The sequence below is a fragment of the Macaca mulatta genome, chromosome 16, assembly GCF_049350105.2.
Source record: "Macaca mulatta isolate MMU2019108-1 chromosome 16, T2T-MMU8v2.0, whole genome shotgun sequence".
NCBI lineage: Eukaryota > Metazoa > Chordata > Mammalia > Primates > Cercopithecidae > Macaca > Macaca mulatta.
In genome coordinates, this window is record NC_133421.1 from 78,568,451 (window position 1) to 78,589,523 (window position 21,073).

Consider the following 21,073-nt stretch of genomic DNA (forward strand, 5'->3'; position numbering starts at 1 on the left):
TTATCCTATAAATGCAAGGTTGGTTTAATGTCTGAAAATAACGTGGTATAAAACCCACATGATCATCTCAGTAGACACAGAGAAAACATTTGACAAATCCAACATCTGTTCATAATGAAAACAGACAAAAAAAAAAAAAAACCTAGAAAAAGACATGTCACATGCAAAAAAGCATTTAGAAACACTAGATGACACTTCAGCACTATTCTTTGTGTCATTTTAAACAGCAAAATCACCACAGAAAAAAACACATAAAAATGTGAAAAATGTAGCATGAAAGAGATTGCAAAAAAGCATTTGTTTATAGTACAAGAGCTAACACAAGAAAGCAGTGTCATTTTGTTCAATCTCAGTTGAAAATGCGTACATCAGGTGACTAAAAATGTTCACTTCTCTGAGCATATCTGTAAATATCATGAAAGTGCAACAGATATGTAGTTGGGGGTTAGCAATAAATTTCAGTGAATAGGCAAATTCTTAGATACAGAATCTGAATATGAGGACCTATGGTATCTGATAAAAGAATTTTATCTACAATATAGAAATAACACTTAGAATTCAATAAAAAATACAATCCATTTTTAAAAAAGAAAAGAGACATTTCTACAAAGAAGATGTACAATTGATCAGTTATCACACGAAAAGATACTCAACATTACTGGCCATTAGCAAAATACAAATCAAAATCACAAGATACCACTTGACATACACTATGTTGCATGTAATAGAAAAAACAAAAAATAGGTGTTGGCAAACATATGCAGAAACTTGGAATCCTCAAAAATTGCTGGTGTGGGGCCAGGCACAATGGCTCACACCTATAATCCCAACACGTTGGGAGACCAAGGTGGGCAGATCACGAGGTCAAGAGATAGAGACCATCCTGGCCAACATGGTGAAACCCCGTCTCTACCAAAAATACAAAAAAAATTAGCTGGGTGTGGTGGCACGCTCCTGTAGTCCCAGCTACTAGGGAGGCTGAGGCAGGAGAATCACTTGAATCTGGGAGGCAGAGGTTGCAGTGAGCCAAAATTATGCCACTGCACTCTAGCCTGGCCATAGAGTGATACTCTATCGCAAAAAAAAAAAAAAAAAAAAAAAAAAAGTGAATATAAAGTGGTACAGTCACTTTGAAAAACAGTTTGGCAGGTCCTTCAAAGGGTAAACATAGTTACCACGTGACTCAACAATTCTACTTTTAGGATTACACCCCAGAGAAATGAAAACATAAGTTCAAACAAAAACTTGTACATGAACATTCATAGCAGCATTTTTCATAATATCCAATTATTGGGAAAAATATATCCATCTGCTGATGAATGATAAATAAATTGTGGCATAACATCAATAAAATATTACTCAACAATAAAAATGAAGTATTAATACATAGATAAATGCTACAACACAGATCAACTTTGAAAATATGCTAAGTGAAAGAAGTCAGTCATCAAATATCAGATATGTATGAGTCCAGCGATATTACATGTTCAGAATAGACAAATCAATAGAAAAAGAACGTAAATTTGTGATTGTTTAGGACTGGGGGGAAGGACTACACGGGAGTTATTGATATTCAGTATGGGGTTTCTTTATGGGGTGATGAAAATATTCTAAAATGGATTGTAGTGATGGTTTCACAATTCTGTGAACACGCTAAAAACCATGGAATTGTGCATTTCAAATGGATAAATGGTATGGCATGTGAAGTATACCTTAATGAACCCGTTAAAAATGCTATTTTGGTACAAACTCTTTCATTTCGCAAGTTGCCACCAGATGTTCCTCCTTTAGAAAATATCTAATTCCTGCTTCTTTGGGGGCCTGTATTTATTATCTTTAAGTTTCATAAACTGTTTTTTTAACACATGCTGAATAACTGAAAAGCTAGTTTCTTTCATGATTATGTTTGCTAAGTACTGCTCTGAACAGTAAATGTATTTGGAAATCAAGTATCCACCATTTTACCTGTTTTATTGATGATCAGTAACTGAGTGAGAGGGTCATGTGGTTGTTGTCCAGGAGCAAGGAAATACAAATGAGGAGAAAGTTCCCAGGTGTAGCTGTTGTAATATATATTCACCATGGTATACTCCACAAGAAGAGGGCAAAATCCAGCCATTAGAATTAATAGCCTACACAAAAGAAAATTGCCAACGTGAATGCAATGTCATTTCCTAATCGAACACTCTCTGAGCAGTTTATAATGTAATGGGATAAAGAAATTATAAAAATTAAACACACAATTAACTGTCACATTTATTGAGCCATTTTGCCTTTTGCTACCTCCAAATCCAAGGTGATAAACCATAGATTTGTCCTTTGTTCATTTCCCCTGTTGCTTTCTGGCCATTGAATATCCCATTAAAATTCATGAGATATTTGTCCTTCGGAAGTCAAGATTCTACCTCCCTCCTGTGCTTCCACTGTGATGCTTTCCCTTTCTGCTGCCTAATTCACCTTATTTTTGTGTTTTTTTTGCTTGCCTTTATACCTTAGATTTGCTTTTTAATGCATTGACTTAAAAAAAAAAAAACCTATGGCCACTCTGATACTTACAGTGCTAAAAGAGCTTTTCTTTCATACTTTAACTTTAACAAGCGAACTCTTGCAATTGCGCAGATTTGCTGTCGCCAGAGAGCCACACCACCTATTGTCTTTCTCATCTTGTTAAGTGAAGAGAGGACCTGTTCCATCTCAACAAGCCTTTCAGTGTCATCAGCTTTTTCCACTTGTACTTCTCCCAAAATAGGAATGTCTGCAAAACATAAAATAAGCAACTCATATGTACTTTATATGGCTTACTATAGGGATTTGCTCTGGTAAGGAGATCATGATTAGGCTCTTCTGTGTTACTATAGGTATAATGTGGTTTTGCTGGTTATTGCCTTAAAATAGAGAAATAGATGAAAGATTTTTTTCTTGAACAAAAGGGATAGAAAGGAGACCTTAGGTAATTTAAGGTCAAGATAAATAGGCAAGGTCTTCACAGTGCTTAGGAATGACTTGGAAAATTAGTAAAGGAAACAAATATCTTACATGTTCAATTAAGCTACAAATTGACATGCTCTGAACAGGGAGTAAACTGTAAATGGCAAGCTACAAACTGGGAGTTAGCTATAAATTGTTACTGCAGATATTTCAAAACTATTCAGTTTTGAATAGTTTCTGAGACTGCATTATTTTGTGTGTTCTCTGTAATCTCTGGATACCCAGGATACTGTCCATCGTATAATGCTAAAATAAGCCTAATATCCAACCTCAAAAAGCACACACCCGTAAATGTATAAGTACAATGACAGGACACAACAACACACTGTGAATGAAGATATAAGGATCTTAAGATAGTGGTCAAAAGTCTATTTTAAAAAGTAGTTGGGCGTGTTGGCGGGCGCCTGTAGTCCCAGCTACTTGGGAGGTTGAGGCAAGAGAATAGCGTGAACCAGGGGGTAGAGCTTTCAGTGAGCCGAGATCGTGCCACTGCGCTCCAGCCTGGGCAACAGAGCGAGACTCCATCTCAAAATTAATAATAATAATAATAATAATAATAATTCAGGGATATTCTGCTTCTCATTAGTTGCAAGAGACTGTCACCTGTCTTACCAAGGGAATAAATATTAGTTATTTTTAATCCATCAGATTGGCGAGCGCACAAAGAAACCTAAAAAATCTAACATGTACAAAGGAAGGAAACATTTTTAGGGGGAGAAGGTTCCTGTGGAAGCTTTCATCTTTAGGGAAATGGCAGAAAAAGGAGAAAACCACCATAGGTAGTCTAAATGAAAGCAGCCCAGATTAAACAAATTCTATGGTTATATGTGGGCTGAAATAACTGATTAGAATCATGTGGTACCTAAGTCACAAAACGAGTTTACAGCATCTACCAACTTATTTTCATGGAGCCTTTCCTAAGTGCATAGGACCAGTACACCAGTAGCTGGGGGCAGATACTGAGAAAAACGGAGAGAGAAACACAAGAAGCTGCGTAGTGTCTTGAGCAAGACATCATCAGGGTTCATGGGTCTTACCTTTTGTGTAATACATTAGTCCACTAGGGTCCAGTCACTGAATGAGAGAGTGGAGAGATATATACTAATAAATAAATAAACAAAAAGTGATGGGAGGCTGAAAATCAGTGAGATTAATCGTTATCGAGATATTTGATAGTAGGGCTATGGAGAAATTAATAGAATTTTTCCAGTGCTATAATTCAAAGTCATGTCTAAGGGAAAGACCTGATTCTACCTTTAAAACATTCGAAGCTGGAAGTGGGCTGAATCTAATAAAACCTGTGCTAAAGCTCAGATACTTGCCAAATACAAATTAGATGAGTTCTGCCATCCACATCAGCATCCTCGCAGAGGAAGAGTCATGCCATTTTCTAGCCACTGTTTACCTCAGTGTTCCTGTTTTGTTAAAGTAATGTCCATGATAAAATACAAATTTCAAGACATATGAAGAAGCAGGGAAATATAACCCATACGGAAGAGGTAAAAAAATCAGAGTCAGTTACTGATAAGGGTCATCAGTCACATGGCCCACATGTTAGAATTAAAATACATGAGTTTAAAAATAACTTTGATAAATATGTTATAAGATCTACTGGAAAATATGGACACTATTGGGAGCAGATGAGAAATAGTAAAGAACTGAAACTCTAAAGAACAAATGAAAATGTTAGAATGAAAAAGTACGGTATCAGAAATAGAGAGTTTATTAGGTTCGGCTTCAAAACAGTCTGAACACAAGAGAATAAGTTACTTGTGACCTTGAAAATAGGTAGATAGATATTGTCCAATTTCTAACATAAAGAAAAAAAAAGAAAAACCTGACACCCGAGAATCTGAGATCTATGAAAAAGTACAATACGTCTAATTAAGACTTTGTTCTTTATCTTTGGCCTACAGGAATTTAATAGTTTCATTTTTAAAGTATTGTTTGGGGTTCTTAAGTGTTTTAGATCTGTGGGTTCATGTTTTATATAAATTTATGATTTAGAATAAATGTTCTATCTGAAATTGCCCTTAGAAGCCTAGGGCTAATATGAGTGCAGTGAGCCTTGGATATAGAAAAATGGATTATTTTTAACTACAAGGCAATGTTGACAAGGATGTGTTTCACTTTTCCACAAGCTTGTCTAAGAAGAGCCTTAATCATGAACCCCACATTTTGTAATCCATCTTTGGAACAGTGTGCTCTTGAAACATATGCTTTTACACAGTAATTTTCATGTATTTTATTTACCTGATTCATTAATTGTTGATTTTCCTTCTAGCTTCAGGAATACTTCATTCAAAGTTGTCATGGAAACACCATAATTCTCAATTCCTAGGTCAGGATAGCTATCAAGATCCTTGTAAAGTTCTAAGGAATCCATACACAGCAGTGAATTAAAACAAGAATCCCAAGTGAACTGGAGACAATTTTTCAAACTAATAAGCACAAATCTATGAAATTATACTTGTGATATGTCAAAGACATTTGAAAATTAGCATTTAATAATAGATCAGCTTATTCTGCAAATTCTATATATTATTTTCTGTTGTACATCATGTGTTACAATCCACATATTTCTATATCAATATTAACTTATATTCATTTGCATTTCTAGTAAAGTTTAATCTTAGTTTTTTCTGACTTCTTTTTAAAATTTAATTAACTGTGAAACTCTGGGTTTTTCAACTCTAAGCCTAATTAATTCAAGAGTCTTTTCTAGAGAACAGATATAAATGGGAGCCATTTATGCTGTAACTGATAAAAGGAAAGGAATTGATTTTTTGAGAATTAATTGGATGGTGCAGAATCTTCTATAGTTTAGAAAATATTTGTTAAAGAGAAGTCATAGAATATAAACCATTTAAAAGTTTTCTGTTTCTAACAATGGAAGATCACAAGACCTAACAGGCAGAGAATGTGGAATTGAATCGGGGAATTTTCCTGGAATTGTGACAGTGGTTATTTCCTCTAGCAATTTTATATCTATTCATTCTTCAGTTCTTTCATCAAAAGATACCTATGCATCCGTCATTGTTCATGAAGCAATGAGCAGTACCCCAGCCTGCACAGATTTGAACTATAGTGGTTAAATTGAGCTTACATAAAAACCTAATTCTAACCCTAGGGTGATTACAGAAGTCCTGAGGCTTCGATCTCGAGCTCCTGCTTGGGCAAAAGGATAAGTTAAAAGCTTTTGTCTTGACTAGAATGCCACATACAGAAAGGTAGAAAAGAAGTAAGATTTAATATGCGCCATTCTTCATTCTACCTAAAACGTTTACAAATTTTCTTTAAATTGTTATGACTGTTAAAAAGTGCTAATTAGAGTTTGCTTAACACTTTACCTGATGATTCTAAGGAATGCTTGTGTTGTCACCATAAAATGTGTATTTGAATGAATGTATATGTCTTTGTTAACCACATATACAGCAAGGTTAATTGTTTCAACCACTAATGCGGGTCTTCATAGTGCCCCATTGTTAAGGAACAGGTTCCCTGAACAACAAACATAATTAGTACGTTTTTATGCATTAGCCTGAAAAACCCAAAGTTATTGCAAAATTCTCACCGAGAGAGAGAGCGCCACATCACAGGGCTGTTTAACGTAGTGCGTAAGCCAGAGGTTTTCTACCATTTGGGTTTGTGTACATTTATGAATACTAGAATATTATGTCACACACTGCTAGGGAAGAAGGACTAAAAGAAGCCCTCTAAAATGCCCATGCATTACAATACAACTATTAGAATATAATTCTATTTCCCACTATACAGAAAATAATTCAGTTATTGTACTATTCTTTTGATTATGTTTCAGTACCTGAGCATACTGTAAGACCTCGATAAATGTTAGTTGTAATAATAATAATTATGATGATGATGACTATTATTTACATATTTTATTTCACAGTGTTCATATACATTACCTGGAAATTTATTTGTTCTTTCTAAGGGTAATGTATAAACAAGTTTTCCTTCACTTTTGGCTGATAATTTGGCATCAGGGATGTGCTGTTTAACAAGTGATGTTATGTTTTCCTCAACACATACTTCATTTAACTGCAAGCTGGCATTCAGAAAAAAAGACATATGTTTGACATAGTCTCCAACAGCAAGAAAATAATTAACTAGTCTCTATAAGACAAAGAAAATCAATTAAAATCTCATGCCAGAAATAGGTCAGACAAACATGAAATAAGAGGACACAAACCCAAGAAATAAGAGGACAAAAACCCAACCAAATCATATAAATATGATGGACAAAAGAAAAGAATGAGCTAATGAGAGTTACTGGTGAGGTTACTCAGGGGTGGTGCCCAGAGAATTCTGATACTGATTCAAGTCTCTGAAGAGAGAGTAGTCACAGACCGAAAATACCAGGGTTGCAATAGAGCAAAGGTCAGGACTATGCAAAATGGATAACGTAGCAGATGATGTTCAGTTTTACGCTGACTAAATAGAATTGTTGTATTGCTTCAAAAGAACAGGAGATTTGTGATAAGTATAGATGCCAAACAGTTTCAGTTATTCAGTTTAGACATCCAGTGCAAATTTACTAAGTTCTTAGTATGTGACAAACGTCATACTAAGTGCAGAGGATACAATGGTGACTAAAACAGCATTATTCTGCTCTTATGGAGTTGATTGTCTAGTGGGGGAGACAGGAAGAAAACATGTAGACAACTAGATGAGTAAAATAATTATCAATAGTAGTAAGTGCTATGAAGGAAAGTGGATTATAGACAGAAACTAATAATGAATGAATATGGGTTTGCTTTTCTTGTAATGCTAAGCCCAGAACTTTGACTAAGGACAAAGAATCATTGAGAAAATCAGTTTATCCATTGAAAAACACCACAGCTATTTCTCCATTATAGAGAAACAGACAAACACAATAATCTATTAATTAAGGTTATAAAGTATACAGTGGGCAAAATATCAGTAGTGACTTGGCTTTGAAATATAGTTTTGGCATTTGGAATGTGTTATTCAACTTACCTAAACAGTTACTTTATTAGAGGACTGGAATAATGATTCCTAGCATCTAGGGTTATTCTAACAACTGAATAATAGCAATGTTTATCCTTAGCCCTTAAAAATGATAGCAATTTTATTTGACCAAATGCATAAGTCAAAAATTATTCCACTGACACATAAGGCATGTATGAACGTAAAAAATATATGCTATTTTTTAGAAGTAGTGAAATCCACTGAAGGAATGATGCAAAAAATGTCATAGTTGTTTTCCATGACGCTGACTCCTGAAATGAAAACAATTTAAGAAATATTCCTTGGCCACTTGTAGGAATTGTGCTGAGTGCTAGGGGGGAATGAATGAATCATGTAGAAAGTCATTCCTTGAGGAGCCTACAGCTTGAAAGGGGAGGTTATAAAACTTTTCCTGTAAAATGTGTACTAGATAGTACATTTTCTAGGCTTTATAGACTATTAGGACTCTGTTGAAACTCTTCCACTCTGCTGCTGTAATGTGGAGGCAGCCAGAGCAGTGTGTAAAAGAATGGGCATGACTGGGCTCCAACCAAACTATATTTACAGGAAGAGGAAGTAGGCTGGATGTGGCTCATGAGTTATAGTTTGTTGACCCTTTGATTAGAAGAAAATAAGGCAATTGCACAAATAGGAGTCCATGAAGGGACTCGCAAATTGGGCGGGGATCCTGACTAGCACTTTTTATTTTGAGAACATGTTATGTTTCCATGCAACGTGCCAGGCAGTCTCTTATTTATTTTTCTATAACCTTTACTTGTAAGTAGGAATTGCTACTCTCACTTTGTAGGTGAAAACACTGAATTTCAGATAGTTTAATTAATTTCCAAGAAGAGATTCAAGCAAAGTGCTATAAGAAAAAAAAAAAATTGGGACATTACACAGAAGTGGAAGATTAATAAACTCTACGTGAGATATTTTTCAAATAACTTTCTAGGACTTAAACAAGTGCAGATGAGTTAAGGAAACTGTCATCCTACTTTCTTTGTCTTGTCATCATATGTTTGTTTTCTTTCTTAAGTATAGATGGTATAAATTTACAAAAACAACCAATCATATAACAAAAAGTAGTTAAAAATATGGATTTGACTACTAGATTTAGAAGTTAAAAATATTCAGGTTCAATTTCTGATTCCAGCACTTCTTAACATAGGGAGTTTGTAATTTCATCCATAAAGTAAAAGTAACAACACTTCTATTTTAAACAATAGAAGATTTAGGAGGGGAAATAGAGCAAGATGGCCAGATAGAACCCTCCAGAAATCCCCCCCCTCTGCAGGAACACCAAATTGAACAACTATCCACACAAGGAAGCACCTTCATAAGAACAAAAAATCAGGTTAGCAATCATAGTGGTTTTAACATCATATAAGGAAAGAAGCACTGGAGAGGATAGCAAAGACAGGCTTGAATTACTGACACAACTTCCCATCCCTGGCAGCAGCTGTGTGGCACAGAGAGAGAATGTTGTATGCTTGTGGGAGGGACAGGACAGTGATTGTGGGACTTTGCATTGGAACTCAGTGTTGCCTGTCACGGTGAAAAGCAATGTAGGGCAGAATTCAGCCAGTGCCCACACAGGGAACATTTAGACCAGCCTTAGCCAGAGGGGAATCATTCATCCCACAACTGTGGACTAAAGTGCTCTGGGGATCGAAACAAATTTAGGACCACAGGGACTGCAATTCCTGGGCAAGTCTTGATGCTGTTCTGGGCTCAAAGCCAATGGACTTGGGGTGCAAAAGACCTAGAGAGACACCAGCTGGAGCAGCCAAGGGAGTGCCTGCTTCACTCTTCCCCCAACACCAGACAGCGCAGCTCACTGTTCCAGGGGAGACTCCCTCCTTCTGTTGAGGAGAGGAGAAAGGAGTAAATAGGATTTTGTTCTGCAACTTCCATACAAGCTCAGCCACAGCAGAATAGGACACCAGGCAGAGTTCTGAGGACCCTATTCCAGGCCCTTGCTCCCAGATGACATTTTTAGACATACCCTAGGCCAGAAGGGAACCTACTGCCTTGAAGAAAAAGACCCAGTTCTGGCAGAATTCATCACCTCCTGACTAAAGAACTTTCGGGCCTTGAATAAACACCAGCAGTAGCCAGGCAGTATTTGCCACAGGCCTTGGGTGAGGCCCAGGGCTCTGCTGGCTTCAGGTTTGACTTAGCACATTCCCAGCTGTGATGGCCCTGGGGAGAGACTTTCTGCCTGAGGAAAAGAGAGGAAAGAGTAAAGGGGACTTTGTCTTGCAGCTTAGGTACCACAGTAGAGTAGAGAGCACCCACGTGGACTCCTGGGGTCCTGGATTCTAGGCCTTGGCTCCTGGATGGCATTTCTGGACTTGCCCTAGGCCAGAGGGGAGCCCACTGCCCTGAAGAGAGCTACCCAGAACTGGCAGCATGTACTACAAGCTGCCTGAAGGCCCTTGGGCCTTGAGTGAACATCAGTGGTAGCCAGGCAGTACTCACTGTAGGCCTGAGGCAGTGGTGACTATGGGGAGAGACTCCTTCTCCTTGAGGAGTGGGAAGAGTGGGAAGACTTTGTCTTCTGGTTTGGGTGTCAGCTCAGCTGCAGCAGAATACAGTGCCATGTAGATTCCTAAGATTTCTGACTCCAGGTACTTGCTCCCAGATGGCATTTCTAGACCCACCCTGGGCCATGGGGAAGCTTGCCACCATAAAGGGAAGGACACAAGCCTGGCTGTATTTGCCACCTGCTGCCTGAAGAGCCCTTGGGCTTAAAGTGAACACTGCCGGTAGCCAGGCAGTGGTCGCTGCGGGCCTTGGGAAAGACCCAATGCTGTATTGGCTTTAGATCTGACCCAGCATAATCCTAGTGGTGGTGGTCACAGGAGTGCTTGTGTCACCCCTCTGCCAGCTCCAGACAACTCAATACACACACACACACACACACACACACACACACAAACAAACACACACATGCACACACTCCATTTGGAGAAAGTTAAGGGAAGAGAACAAAAGTCTCTGCCTGGTAATCCAAAAAATTCTCCAAGAACACCAAAGTGGTACCTCTAAGAGTCTGCAAGAATCACAATATTACTGGGTTTGAGGGTGCCCCGTAGTGCTGATACAGCTGCAATGACCAAAGACTTAGACCATAACGTTCTATTCCCTTTGAATACTTGGAAAGCCTTCCCAAGAAGGATGGGTACAAACAAGCCCAGACTGTGACCTAACTCCTCAATGCTCAGACATTGATGAACATCCACAAGCATCAAAACTATCCAAACAAACATGACCTCACCAAATGACTAAATAAGGTACCAGGGACCAATACCAGAGTGACAAAGATACGTGACTTTTCAGACAGATAATTCAAAATAGTTGTTTTGAGGAAGTTCAAATAAATTTAAGATAACACAGAGAAGGGACTCAGAATCCTATCAGATAAATTTAACAAAGAGATTGAAATAATGTCTAAAAATCAAGCAGAAATTCTGGAGCTAAAATATCAATTGACATACTGAAGAATGTATCAAAGTCTCTCAATAGCAGAATTGATCAAGCAGAAGAATCAATGAGCTTGAAGACAGGCTATTTGAAAATACTCAGAAGAGGGGGCGGAGCAAGATGGCCGAATAGGAACAGCTCCAGTCTCCAACTCCCAGCACGAGCGACACAGAAGACCGGTGATTTCTGCATTTTCAACTGAGGTACTGGGTTCATCTCACTGGGGAGTGCCGGACGATCGGTGCTGGTCAGCTGCTGCAGCCCGACCAGCGAGAGCTGAAGCAGGGCGAGGCATCACCTCACCTGGGAAGCGCAAGGGGGAAGGGAATCCCTTTTCCTAGCCAGGGGAACTGAGACACACAACACCTGGAAAATCGGGTAACTCCCACCCCAATACTGCGCTTTAAGCAAACAGGCACACCAGGAGATCATATCCCACACCTGGCCGGGAGGGTCCCATGCCCACGGAGCCTCCCTCATTGCTAGCACAGCAGTCTGTGATCTACCGGCAAGGCAGCAGCGAGGCTGGGGGAGGGGCGCCCGCCATTGCTGAGGCTTAAGTAGGTAAACAAAGCTGCTGGGAAGCTCGAACTGGGTGGAGCTCACAGCAGCTCAAGGAAACCTGCCTGTCTCTGTAGACTCCACCTCTGGGGACAGGGCACAGAAACAATAACAAAAGCAGCAGAAACCTCTGCAGATGCAAACGACTCTGTCTGACTGCTTTGAAGAGAGCAGTGGATCTCCCAACACGGAGGTTGAGATCTGAGAAGGGACAGACTGTCTGCTCAAGTGGGTCCCTGACCCCTGAGTAGCCTAACTGGGAGACATCCCCCACTAGGGGCAGTCTGACACCCCACACCTCACAGGGTGGATTACACCCCTGAGAGGAAGCTTCCAAAGCAAGAATCAGACAGGTACACTCGCTGTTCAGAAATATTCTATCTTCTGCAGCCTCTGCTGCTGATACCCAGGCAAACAGGGTCTGGAGTGGACCTCAAGCAATCTCCAACAGACCTACAGCTGAGGGTCCTGACTGTTAGAAGGAAAACTATCAAACAGGAAGGACACCTACACCAAAACCCCACCAGTACATCACCATCATCAAAGACCAGAGGCAGATAAAACCACAAAGATGGGGAAAAAACAGGGCAGAAAAGCTGGAAATTCAAAAAATAAGAGCGCATCTCCCCCAGCAAAGGAGCGCAGCTCATCGCCAGCAACGGATCAAAGCTGGATGGAGAATGACTTTGACGAGATGAGAGAAGAAGGCTTCAGTCCATCAAATTTCTCAGAGCTAAAGGAGGAATTACGTACCCAGTGCAAAGAAACTAAAAATCTTGAAAAAAAAGTGGAAGAATTGATGGCTAGAGTAATTAATGCAGAGAAGGTCATAAACGAAATGAAAGAGATGAAAACCATGACACGAGAAATACGTGACAAATGCACAAGCTTCAGTAACCGACTCGATCAACTGGAAGAAAGAGTATCAGCGATTGAGGATCAAATGAATGAAATGAAGCGAGAAGAGAAACCAAAAGAAAAAAGAAGAAAAAGAAATGAACAAAGCCTGCAAGAAGTATGGGATTATGTAAAAAGACCAAATCTACGTCTGATTGGGGTGCCTGAAAGTGAGGGGGAAAATGGAACCAAGTTGGAAAACACTCTTCAGGATATCATCCAGGAGAACTTCCCCAACCTAGTAGGGCAGGCCAACATTCAAATCCAGGAAATACAGAGAACGCCACAAAGATACTCCTCGAGAAGAGCAACTCCAAGACACATAATTGCCAGATTCACCAAAGTTGAAATGAAGGAAAAAATCTTAAGGGCAGCCAGAGAGAAAGGTCGGGTTACCCACAAAGGGAAGCCCATCAGACTAACAGCAGATCTCTCGGCAGAAACTCTCCAAGCCAGAAGAGAGTGGGGGCCAATATTCAACATTCTTAAAGAAAAGAATTTTAAACCCAGAATTTCATATCCAGCCAAACTAAGTTTCATAAGTGAAGGAGAAATAAAATCCTTTACAGATAAGCAAATGCTTAGAGATTTTGTCACCACTAGGCCTGCCTTACAAGAGACCCTGAAGGAAGCACTAAACATGGAAAGGAACAACCGGTACCAGCCATTGCAAAAACATGCCAAAATGTAAAGACCATCGAGGCTAGGAAGAAACTGCATCAACTAATGAGCAAAATAACCAGTTAATATCATAATGGCAGGATCAAGTTCACACATAACAATATTAACCTTAAATGTAAATGGACTAAATGATCCAATTAAAAGACACAGACTGGCAAACTGAATAAAGAGTCAAGACCCATCAGTCTGCTGTATTCAGGAGACCCATCTCACATGCAGAGACATACATAGGCTCAAAATAAAGGGATGGAGGAAGATTTACCAAGCAAATGGAGAACAAAAAAAAGCAGGGGTAGCAATACTAGTCTCTGATAAAACAGACTTTAAACCATCAAAGATCAAAAGAGACAAAGAAGGCCATTACATAATGGTAAAGGGATCAATTCAACAGGAAGAGCTAACTATCCTAAATATGTATGCACCCAATACAGGAGCACCCAGATTCATAAAGCAAGTCCTTAGAGACTTACAAAGAGACTTAGACTCCCATACAATAATAATGGGAGACTTCAACACTCTACTGTCAACATTAGACAGATCAACGAGACAGAAAGTTAACAAGGATATCCAGGAATTGAACTCATCTCTGCAGCAAGCAGACCTAATAGACATCTATAGAACTCTCCACCCCAAATGAACAGAATATACATTCTTCTCAGCACCACATCGTACTTACTCCAAAATTGACCACGTAATTGGAAGTAAAGCACTCCTCAGCAAATGTACAAGAACAGAAATTATAACAAACTGTCTCTCAGACCACAGTGCAATCAAACTAGAACTCAGGACTAAGAAACTCAATCAAAACCGCTCAACTACATGGAAACTGAACAACCTGCTCCTGAATGACTACTGGGTACATAATGAAATGAAGGCAGAAATAAAGATGTTCTTTGAAACCAATGAGAACAAAGATACAACATACCAGAATCTCTGGGACACATTTAAAGCAGTGTGTAGAGGGAAATTTATAGCACTAAATGCCCACAAGAGAAAGCAGGAAAGATCTAAAATTGACACTCTAACATCACAATTAAAAGAGCTAGAGAAGCAAGAGCAAACACATTCGAAAGCTAGCAGAAGGCAAGAAATAACTAAGATCAGAGCAGAACTGAAGGAGATAGAGACCCAAAAAACCCTCCAAAAAATCAATGAATCCAGGAGTTGGTTTTTTGAAAAGATCAACAAAATTGACAGACCACTAGCAAGACTAATAAAGAAGAAAAGAGAGAAGAATCAAATCGACGCAATTAAAAATGATAAAGGGGATATCACCACCGACCCCACAGAAATACAAACTACCATCAGAGAATACTATAAGCACCTCTACGCAAATAAACTGGAAAATCTAGAAGAAATGGATAATTTCCTGGACACTTACACTCTTCCAAGACTAAACCAGGAAGAAGTTGAATCCCTGAATAGACCAATAGTAGGCTCTGAAATTGCGGCAATAATTAATAGCCTACCAACCAAAAAAAGTCCAGGACCAGACGGATTCACAGCTGAATTCTACCAGAGGTACAAGGAGGAGTTGGTACCATTCCTTCTGAAACTATTCCAATCAATAGAAAAAGAGGGAATCCTCCCTAACTCATTTTATGAGGCCAACATCATCCTGATACCAAAGCCTGGCAGAGACACAACAAAAAAGAGAATTTTAGACCAATATCCCAGATGAACATCAATGCAAAAATCCTCAATAAAATACTGGCAAACCGGATTCAGCAACACATCAAAAAGCTTATCCACCATGATCAAGTGGGCTTCATCCCTGGGATGCAAGGCTGGTTCAACATTCGCAAATCAATAAACATAATCCAGCATATAAACAGAACCAAAGACAAGAACCACATGATTATCTCAATAGATGCAGAAAAGGCTTTTGACAAAATTCAACAGCCCTTCATGCTAAAAACGCTCAATAAATTCGGTATTGATGGAACGTACCTCAAAATAATAACAGCTATTTATGACAAACCCACAGCCAATATCATACTGAATGGGCAAAAACTGGAAAAATTCCCTTTGAAAACTGGCACAAGACAGGGATGCCCTCTCTCACCACTCCTATTCAACATAGTGTTGGAAGTTCTGGCTAGGGCAATTAGGCAAGAGAAAGAAATCAAGGGTATTCAGTTAGGAAAAGAAGAAGTCAAATTGTCCCTCTTTGCAGATGACATGATTGTATATTTAGAAAACCCCATTGTCTCAGCCCAAAATCTCCTTAAGCTGATAAGCAACTTCTGCAAAGTCTCAGGATACAAAATTAATGTGCAAAAATCACAAGCATTCTTATACACCAGTAACAGACAAACACAGAGCCAAATCATGAATGAACTTCCATTCACAATTGCTTCAAAGAGAATAAAATACCTAGGAATCCAACTTACAAGAGATGTAAAGGACCTCTTCAAGGAGAACTACAAACCACTGCTCAGTGAAATAAAAGAGGACACAAACAAATGGAAGAACATACCATGCTCATGGATAGGAAGAATCAATATCGTGAAAATGGCCATACTGCCCAAGGTAATTTATAGATTCAATGCCATCCCCATCAAGCTACCAATGAGTTTCTTCACAGAATTGGAAAAAACTGCTTTAAAGTTCATATGGAACCAAAAGAGAGCCCGCATCTCCAAGACAATCTTAAGTCAAAAGAACAAAGCTGGAGGCATCACGCTACCTGACTTCAAACTATACTACAAGGCTACAGTAACCAAAACAGCATGGTACTGGTACCAAAACAGAGATATAGACCAATGGAACAGAACAGAGTCCTCAGAAATAATACCACACATCTACAGCCATCTGATCTTTGACAAACCTGAGAGAAACAAGAAATGGGGAAAGGATTCCCTATTTAATAAATGGTGCTGGGAAAATTGGCTAGCCATAAGTAGAAAGCTGAAACTGGATCCTTTCCTTACTCCTTATACGAAAATTAATTCAAGATGGATTAGAGACTTAAATGTTAGACCTAATACCATAAAAATCCTAGAGGAAAACCTAGGTAGTACCATTCAGGACATAGGCATGGGCAAAGACTTCATGTCTAAAACACCAAAAGCAACGGCAGCAAAAGCCAAAATTGACAAATGGGATCTCATTAAACTAAAGAGCTTCTGCACAGCAAAAGAAACTACCATCAGAGTGAACAGGCAACCTACAGAATGGGAGAAAATTTTTGCAATCTACTCATCTGACAAAGGGCTAACATCCAGAATCTACAAAGAACTCAAACAAATTTACAAGAAAAAAACAAACAACCCCATCAAAAAGTGGGCAAAGGATATGAGCAGACATTTCTCAAAAGAAGACATTCATACAGCCAACAGACACATGAAAAAATGCTCATCATCACTGGCCATCAGAGAAATGCAAATCAAAACCACAATGAGATACTATCTCACACCAGTTAGAATGGCGATCATTAAAAAGTCAGGAAACAACAGGTGCTGGAGAGGATGTGGAGAAATAGGAACACTTTTACACTGTTGGTGGGATTGTAAACTAGTTCAACCATTATGGAAAACAGTATGGCGATTCCTCAAGGATCTAGAACTAGATGTACCATATGACCCAGCCATCCCATTACTGGGTATATACCCAAAGGATTATAAATTATGCTGCTATAAAGACACATGCACACGTATGTTTATTGCAGCACTATTCACAATAGCAAAAACTTGGAATCAACCCAAATGTCCATCAGTGACAGATTGGATTAAGAAAATATGGCACATATACACCATGGAATACTATGCAGCCATCAAAAAGGATGAGTTTGTGTCCTTTGTAGGGACATGGATGCAGCTGGAAACCATCATTCTCAGCAAACTATCACAAGAACAGAAAACCAAACACCGCATGTTCTCACTCATAGGTGGGAACTGAACAATGAGATCACTTGGACTCAGGAAGGGGAACATCACACACCGGGGCCTATCATGGGGAGGGGGGAGGGGGGAGGGATTGCATTGGGAGTTACACCTGATGTAAATGATGAGTTGATGGGTGCTGACGAGTTGATGGGTGCAGCACACCAACATGGCACAAGTATACATATGTAACAAACCTGCACATTATGCACATGTACCCTAGAATAATAATAATAAATAAATTTAAAAAAAAGAAGAAGAAAAAAAAAAGAAAAAAAAAAGAAAATACTCAGAAGAGACAAAAGACAAAAGAATTAAAAAGAATGAAGCATGCCTACAAGATCTAACAAATAGCCTCCAGAGGGCAAGTATAAGAGTCATTGGCCTTAAGGAGGAGATAAAGAGATAAGGATAGAAAGTTTATTCAAGGGATAATAACAGAGAACATTCCATGCAAATAGAAAACAAAAAAGAGCAGAAATAGATATCTTTATGTTAGACAAAGTGGAGTTCAAGACAAAAACCATTAAAAGAGAAAAAGAATGTCACTACATAATGATAAAAGGGTCAATTCAGTAAGAAGATACAACAATTGTAAATATATGTGCACCCAACACTGGAGCACCCAGATATGTAATGCAAATGTGATTAAGGCTAAAGGCAGACAGATAGAGAGAGAGAGAGAGACAGAGAGAGAGAGAGAGACCCAATATAATAATAGCTGGAGTCTTCAACACACTACTTTCAGCACTGGACAGATGATCCAGACTGAAAATCAAAGACATTGGACTTAATGTGCACTATAGACCAAATGGACCTAATAAATAATTATAGAATATTTTATCCAATGGCTGTGGAATACACAGTCTTCTCCTTAGCACATGGATCATTCTCAAGGATAGACGATATGCTAGCCACAAAACAAGACTTAATTTTGTTTTTCAAATTGAAATTATACCAAATAGCTTCTCTGACCACAATAGAATAAAACTAGAAAGCAATACAAGAGGAACTTTGGAAACTATACAAACACATGGAAATTAAATAATATGTGTTAGAATGACCAGTGGGTCAAGGAAGAAATTAAAAAGGAAATTGAAAACTTTATTGAAACAAATGAAAATGGAAACACAACATGCCAAAACCAATGGAATACAGTGGAAGCATTACTAAATGGAGAATTTATAGCAACAAGTGCTTATATCAAAAAGACAGAAAAACTTCAAATGAACAACCTAACGACATTTCTTAAAGAATTAGAGAAGCAGGAGAAACCAAACCCAAAAGTCACAGAATAAAAGAAATAATAAACATCAGAGCAGAAATAAATAAAATTGAAATGAAATAAACAATACAAAAAGTTGAAAAGTTTGAAAAGTTAAACAAAATGGACTAACTTTTAGCCAGACTAAAAAAAAAAAAAAAAAAAAAAAAAAAAAAAAAAAAAAGAGCAAAGACAAAAATAAATAAAATCAGAGGTAAATAGGAGAAATAACAATTGATGCTGCAGAAATTCGAATGATCATTAGTGGCTACTGTGAGCAACTGTATGTCAATAAATTAGAACACCTAGGAGAAATGGACAAATTCCTAGACACGTACAGTCTACCAAGATTGAACCATGAAGAAATCCAAAACCTGAACATACCAATAACAACTAACAAGATTAAAGCCATAATAAAAAGTCTTCCAGCAGAGAAAAGCAAGGAACCTAATAGCTTCACTGCTGAATTCTACCAAATAGTTAAAGAATAACTAATACCAATCTTACTCAAAATTATTCTGAAAAATAGAGGAGGAGGGGATACTTTGAAACTCATTCTATGAGGCCAGTATTGCCCTGATCACCAAAGACACATCAAAAAAAGAAAACTACAGGCCAATACTACTGGAATATTGATGTGAAAATCCTCATCAAAATACTAGCAAACTGAATTCAACAACACATTAAAAAGATCATTCATCTTGGTCACGGTTGGATTTATCCCAGAGATTCAAGGATGGTTCAGTGTACGGAAATCAATGTGAGACATCATATCAACAGAATAAAGGGCAAAAAAGATATGATCACTTCAACTGATGCTGAAAAAGCAATTAATAAAATTCAACATCTCTTCATGATAAAACCCTCAAAAAGCTGGGTGTAGAAGGAACATGTCTCAACAAAATAAAAGCCATATATGGCAAACCTACAGATAGTATCATACTCATTGGGGGAAAGCCTTTTCTCTAAGATCTGGAACAGAACAATTATGCCCACTTTTACCATTGTTATTCAACATAGTACTGGAAGTCCTAGCTGTGGCAATCAGACAAGAGGCAGAAAAAAAGGGCATCCAAAACGGAAAGGAAGAAATCAAATCATCCTTGTGGGCAAATGATATGATCTTATATTTGAAAAATCCTAAAAACTATACCAAAAAGCTATTAGAACTGATAAACAAAGTCAGTAAAGTTGCAGGTTACAAAATCAATATACGAAAATCAATAGCATTTCTATATGCTAACGCGAGCTAGCTGAAAAAGAAATCAAGAAAGTAATCCCATTGACAATAGCTACAAATAAAATAAGATATCTAGTGATAAACTTAACCAAAGAAGTAAAAGATCTCTATAGTGAAAACCATAAAACATTGATGGAAGAAATTGAAGAGGACACAAAAAAGGAAACATATTCTATGCTCATGGGTTGGAAGAATCCATATTGTTAAAATGTTCATACTACCCAAAGCAATCTACTTATTCAACACAATCTCTATCAAAATACCAATGACATTCTTCACAGAATAAAAAACAAACTACTATTTATATGGAACCACAAACGGCCCAGAATAGACAAAGCCATTCTCAGCAAAAATAACAAAACTGAAGGAATCACATCATCTGACTTCAAATTATACTACAGAGTTATAATAACCAAAACAGCATGGTACTGGCATAAAAACAGACACATAGACCAATGGAACAGAATAGAGTATGCAGAAATAAATCCATACATCTACAGTAAACTCATTTTCAACAAAGGAGCAGGAACATACCTTGGGGAAAGTCTCTTCAATAAATGGTGCTAAGAAAACTGGATATCCATATGCAGAAGAATGAAACTAGACTCCTATCTCTCACTGTTTACAGATATCAAATCCAAATGGATTAAAGACTTACTTATAAGTCCTCAACCTAGGAAACTACTACAAGAAAACATTGGGGAAACTTCCCAGGGCGTTGATCTGGATAAAGATTTCTCTACCCCACAAGCAGAGGTGACCAAAGCTAAAATGGACAAATGAAATTACATCAAGTTAAAAAGCTTCTGCACGACAAAGCAAACAATCAGTCAAGTAAAGAGACAACTCATAGAGTAGGAGAAAATATTTTCAAACTATCCATCTAACAAGTGATTAATAATCAGACTATATAAAGAGCTCAAACAACTTAATAGGAAAAAATCTAATAATCCAATTCAAAATGGACAAAATATCTGAATAGATAGTTCTCAAAAGAAGACATACAAATGACAAACAGGCATATGAAAAAACCCTCAACACCACTGATCATCAGAGAAATGCAAATCAAAACTACAG

At 38.0% G+C, this 21,073-nt stretch overlaps 1 protein-coding gene across 2 annotated transcripts in view; it reads right to left on the bottom strand.

Moving 5' to 3' along the window:
- Positions 1 to 21,073, bottom strand: part of ABCA8 (ATP binding cassette subfamily A member 8) — an 85,416-nt gene that overhangs the window by 28,544 nt on the left and 35,799 nt on the right. For both annotated transcript variants that reach the window (XM_077972601.1, XM_015120199.3), the window contains exons 17-20: positions 6,918 to 7,057; positions 5,242 to 5,361; positions 2,557 to 2,755; positions 1,966 to 2,132 (exon numbers count right to left, since the gene is read on the bottom strand). In XM_077972601.1, coding sequence (XP_077828727.1) covers positions 1,966 to 2,132; positions 2,557 to 2,755; positions 5,242 to 5,361; positions 6,918 to 7,057 — 626 coding nt within the window. The remainder of the gene's footprint in view (positions 1 to 1,965; positions 2,133 to 2,556; positions 2,756 to 5,241; positions 5,362 to 6,917; positions 7,058 to 21,073) is intronic.